This window comes from Entelurus aequoreus, linkage group LG27, assembly GCF_033978785.1.
Source record: "Entelurus aequoreus isolate RoL-2023_Sb linkage group LG27, RoL_Eaeq_v1.1, whole genome shotgun sequence".
Classification (NCBI taxonomy): domain Eukaryota; kingdom Metazoa; phylum Chordata; class Actinopteri; order Syngnathiformes; family Syngnathidae; genus Entelurus; species Entelurus aequoreus.
This window is the reverse complement of record NC_084757.1, coordinates 6,449,484-6,455,065: the sequence shown is the minus strand read 5'-3', so window position 1 is coordinate 6,455,065 and position 5,582 is coordinate 6,449,484. Positions and strand designations below refer to the sequence as shown.

The window sequence follows — 5,582 nt, the reverse complement described above, 5'->3', positions numbered from 1 at the left end:
ACCTGCCCCCCACCTAGGGCTGCAACAACTAATCGATTAAATCGATTAAAATCGATTATTAAAATAGTTGCCGATTAATTTAGTCATCGATTCGTTGGATCTATGTTATGCGCAGTTTTTTGTTTTTTTTAATTAAAAAAATAAATAAATAAAATAAATTTATTTTTTTAATAGACCTTTATTTATAAACTGCAACATTTACAAACAGCTGAGAAACAATAATCAAACTAAGTATGGTGCCAGTATGCTGGTTTTTTTTCAATAAAATACTGGATAGGATAGAAATGTAGTTTGTCTCTTTTATCCGATTATTAATCGATTAATCTAAGTAATAATTGACAGATTAATCGATTATCAAATTAATTGCAGCCCTACCCCCACCCCAAAAAAAGAGAACTTCCACAGACCTTGGGGAAGCGTAGTAGACATGTTGTTCCAGTTCTTCCAATCTGAGCGAGGGTAGTTACAGCCGATGCCGTCTTGTGCGAGCGAGATTAATAATTAGTCATTGTGTCGTCAAGTCAGCAGGCAAGTGTTGAACAGTGATGACATCACTTCCTGCTACTTACCCTGTCCGAGGGCAGCACACGCCGGGAGTGTCGAGTCGTCGGCGCAAACTTGCAAGAAGCGCCATGTCAGCAGATTTATTTCTCGTAAAGAACTTTATTAGTCAGACTCTTTATTCACAACATCAAGTTACATGTGCACATATCTTCTTCAAAATTTGGGGGACCTGAGAAAAGCCCAGTTTTCCTTTTTGGCCTCTTTGGAAAAGTAGGCCAGCGTTCCCAGAGCCAAACACGCCGTCGTGCCAGTCATGGCATTGTGGGCTGCACACACACACACACACACACACACACACACACACACACACACACACACACACACACACACACACACACACACACACACACACACACACACACACACACACACACACACACACACACACACACATTACACGTAATTAATGATGCTATCAAGATGCATTTGCAAAGGAGCTAAATAAACAGGATGTAACTTAATGAGACACGGTGTGCTCAGGGGTGTGGTCATGATGTCACTGTGAACGCCCGTTTTGAGTGAAGAAGTGCCAGTAAAAGGTCCCCCCCCCCCATTAATTTGTTTGATTAAAAAAAGCACAGTATTTTCCGGACTATAGAGCGCACCCACTAAATTTTCAAAGGAAAAAAACATTCTCATATATTCGCCACAGCGGACTATAAGCCTCAGATATATATGTTGTGGAATGAGTTAATTACACAGAAACAACATTTACATACCTCAATTAATTGTTTACAAAGGGTGTATACTCGGCAGTAAAACCGTGATCAAACAAAACAAAAGTCATCGTCATGAACTCACTAGCTGCGAAAGCTAGCTCTCCAATCAGCTAACCAGACTCATTAAGTCCACGGAGACGTTTTGGTGAATTTATGGAGGAATTTGTGAAACCTAAACAATACAAAAAGAATGCGACTAAGTTAATACTAACAGAGACACTTGTAAATGTGTTAGCATATTTGCTAATGCTAAGAACGCTAGCTTGATGACATTACGATAGCACGTACAAATTACGCATGAAATCACGCCCACAGACATCATACATGGGACGGTTTCCCCATCCATCCATTTTCTACCGCTTGTCCCTTTTGGGGTCACGGGGGGGTTGCTGGAGCCTATCTCATAAGTATGAATTGTTTTAGTTATATTGTAAAAATTGCAAACATTGCTTTGGAGTGACGAATGAAGAATCAAAAATTCTTTGGAAGGTTTTACATTTTCAACTTTTAACATCTGCATTGAGCGAACACGTCCAAATGATGGCGCCATAGCACAAACGATAACATACCATTTTAGTGTCTGCTTGGGTTTAATGAAAACTATTGAACACAAATCATTACGGCCACTAGCAAAAAATCAAAAAGATAGCCACACTGTTTTGTAAACCGCAGGGTTCAAAGCATGGGGATAAAAGTAGCGGTTTATATACTGAAATTTACAGTAAAAGTGTGGAATTTTTTTGATCAGGGGGGTTTCCTCCAAACAAGATTCTGCTTGGGACCCCAATTTGGCCTGGGGCAAGTCACTAGTCCACTTGACAAGCAAACAAAACTCATTTTGCTGCTACTTACTCTTAGCTCCCAGGAAGATTCCAGAAGCGCAGCCCCCTACAAAGTAGTTCACCGGGTCGTCCGGAGACTCGCGAGCCTGCGCACTGAGACACGTTACCATGCCGAAGATGGCGCCCATAGTGGCTGGAAACGACGACATCCTCAATGAGTGCGTTTAGACGTTACGTGACCACCAGAGGACGTATCCATGGTAACTTACCCATTGTGACCGTGTTGTTGCCCGCCCGTTGTAGACCCTCCATTGCCGTTTCAGGCTCGTAAGCCACCATGTGATACGCCGTACCCACCAGGCCTGACAACACAAAACATCAACACAGCTAAGCCTGCAGCAGTGGAATAATGTGTTCATGAATACTGATACCTTACATCGTGTTTGCATAAGCAATGATGGCAACAAACATCAAAGTCGCTGTGCATCTGAACTTGGCTGTTGGATGAAACCACCTGAGCTAATAACAAACACACATCACTAAAACGCTTAGGTATTCAGTCTCTACTTGGAGTTGGTCCCAAACATGGCACCGTGTCGTCACGGGAGAGGCTTTTGACCAATCGTTTAAGAGATTTTCTAGCCATACGTTCTCTGATTGGTCAAAACAGGTAGGCCTGGACCGATAACACATTTTGCTTGATGATATATTGACCTACGAATAAATTATTATTGCCATTATTATCATGAGACCAAATGAACCATTGATGTAATGATAATACATAATAATAATGCATATACAATACAGGCCACACCTTCTCATTCAATGCGTTTTCTTTATTTTCATGACTATTTACATTGTAGATTGTCACATCAAAACTATGACATCTGTGAAGTGAAAACCATTTCAGTTATTTACATCAGTTAAGTACATAACTCCACATGTGTTCATTCATAGTTTTGATGTGACAATCTACAATGTAAATAGTCATGAAAATAAAGATTGAATGAGAAGGTGTGTCCAAACGTTTGGCCTGTACTTTATATCCTTTCAAATGCATTAAACTTGTATTTCTCGTGTATTTTAACATTGTAATTGTAATTAAAATGTTTAAATCTCCAAATGAAATACCACAAACAAATAACAATGAAATATACTTTGCTAGCAAAAGATTGCACTTCAATAAAAATTACAATCAAAAGCAATAAAAAAATGTTAAAGAGGGGTTTGGGGTGGAGGGGCTCAAATATACAAAACAATAACAGTAAATAAAATAGCTAAATAAAAGGTATCGACACACACAATTGCAATTCAATATTGAATATGTAGCAGAGGTCGCATTGTACATTACTTAACTGACTAAAAAGTTAGGACCTTCTTAAACAAAAGTGCAAAGTAACGATACAAACACTACAGTATAATACAGACCTGGGCAAATTAAGGCCCGGGGGCCACATGCGGTCCTTTAAGCTTTTCAATCTGGCCCGCCGGACATTCCCAAATATTTTTTTTAGATGTTTAAGATGTAAAGTGTAGCTGCCATTATGATGTGCACTCATCTTTTCTAATGACCGTAAGTCTTCAACTATACTAAGTCTTTCAATGCTTGGAATCTGCATCATATACTAGTTACTATGCTCATCTAATTAGTTATTATGGTCACCTAGTTACTATGGTCATCTAATTAGTTACTATGGTCATCTAATTAGTTACTATGCATAATCGGCGTGGCGAAGTAGGAACAGTGGCCGTGCCAGCAACCTGAGGGTTCCTGGTTCAATCCCCACCTTCTACAAACCTCGTCACGTCCGTTGTGTCCTTGAGCAAGACACTTCACCCTTGCTCCTGATGGGTGGTGGTTAGGGCCTTGCATGGCAGCTCCCGCCATCAGTGTGTGAATGTGTGTGTGAATGTGGAAATACTGTCAAAGCGCTTTGAGTACCTTGAAGGTGGAAAAGCGCTATACAAGTATAACCCATTTACCATTTACCATCTAATTAGTTACTATGGTAATGTAAGTCACAGCAGCTCAGACGAGGCACCAAGCAGTGTGGGTGGGGAGCGTTTCCACAGAGTGTTTCCAGAGCTGGAAATGTGGGTGTCAGGGACAGACGCGGAAAGAGATTTTTACAACAAAGTTCTAAAGCTTAGAGATGTATCACATATATCAGATTGTAGGTGGGGTTTTTTTACCCTTCAGGTTCATATTTCGCTGTGTTTCTTGCATTTTTGTTGATATGTGGATGGAGAGGGGGTGTGACGGTCATACGTTTTCAATATTCAGTGTTTTATCCTTCATAGTTAATATTGTAAATAGCACATTCTTTATTTACATGTACAATCTGGGTATCTCATTCAGTAACACACGCCATTTTGCATTGTTTTGTTTACACTAACCTGGCTTTGTCACCAAATGCGAAGCGAGCGCAGACTTGCCCTAAACAGCAGGCCCGGCCGACCTGTCTGACAAGCCTGTAAATGTGTTGGTCATGTATGATGTCTTTTTCTTATTTTGTTCATGATGTGTAATGTCTATTGTTTAAACGTACAGCAGTGAAAATTAATATCCTCAACGGGGACCAATAAATCTAAATCTAATATCTGAAACTTGTTGAATTATTTTTACCTTTTTATAATATGCCGAGGGCCAATAAAAATGTGCCGAATTGGCCCCCGGCGCCTTACTTTGGACACCACTGCTTGTAATTAGCTTGCTGTTATGTTGCAGCGAAAAAAAAGTTTTCAAAACATCATGTCTTGTGTTTTTCACTTAATGACACACATAGTAAGATTTAATTGAAATAAAGCCGTCAAAAATGTTGTTAGATACAATGAAGAGCATTTGTTGTCATTGTGGCAATGAGCTAAGCGCCTAGCTCAGAGCGTTAGCATTAGCTGCAAGATCACGACGCCCTTTCATCAACGCTGAGCTTTTCGAGGATTTTATGAAAATTGTTGAATATTCACCCAAAGCCGTGGCCAGCTTGGTTGTTATCCATGTTTTCTCCGCACAGTTTGTCCCCTCCGGAGAGTCCCAGTAGCCCATGTCCGACTTAGCAAGGGCAATCTCGCCGCGACACGAATTCTCGCGAGAACAAGCGTTGGCTTAGAACATCACAGTAGGTTGCGTTACTGCCACCTACCGGCCAGGAGTGTATAGCTCAAATATTTGATATGGTTGCATAGAAAGACTTGGTTTTGTTACCATAATTATATAAATCAATTTGATGAGTAAACAAGAGGAAAAAGTAAATACAAATGATAACATATCATTTTATATGAAATAAGGTCAAATATGTGTTAGATTATAGGGCAATGCGTATATTGTATTGTGCACTTTAATTGCCATATATCAGCTACTGTGTGGAAGTGTGGAGGAACACATATAAGAGTAACATAAAGTGTGGGGGAACACATATAAAAGTAACATAAAGTGTGGGTGAACACATATAAGAGTAACATAAAGTGTGGGTGAACACATAAGAGTAACATAAAGTGTGGGGGAACACATAAAAGT

General features: G+C 39.9%; 1 protein-coding gene across 1 annotated transcript; it reads right to left on the bottom strand.

Moving 5' to 3' along the window:
- Positions 1 to 633: 633 nt before the first annotated feature.
- ndufa11 (NADH:ubiquinone oxidoreductase subunit A11) lies at positions 634 to 5,189 on the bottom strand. Its single transcript, XM_062039414.1, has 4 exons — positions 5,033 to 5,189; positions 2,335 to 2,427; positions 2,136 to 2,258; positions 634 to 830 (listed from the first exon to the last, which is right to left on the bottom strand). Exons 1-4 carry the CDS (start codon positions 5,109 to 5,111, stop codon positions 718 to 720), a joined length of 408 nt encoding a protein of 135 aa, XP_061895398.1. The 5' UTR covers positions 5,112 to 5,189; the 3' UTR covers positions 634 to 717.
- Between the last annotated feature and the right edge of the window lie 393 nt (positions 5,190 to 5,582).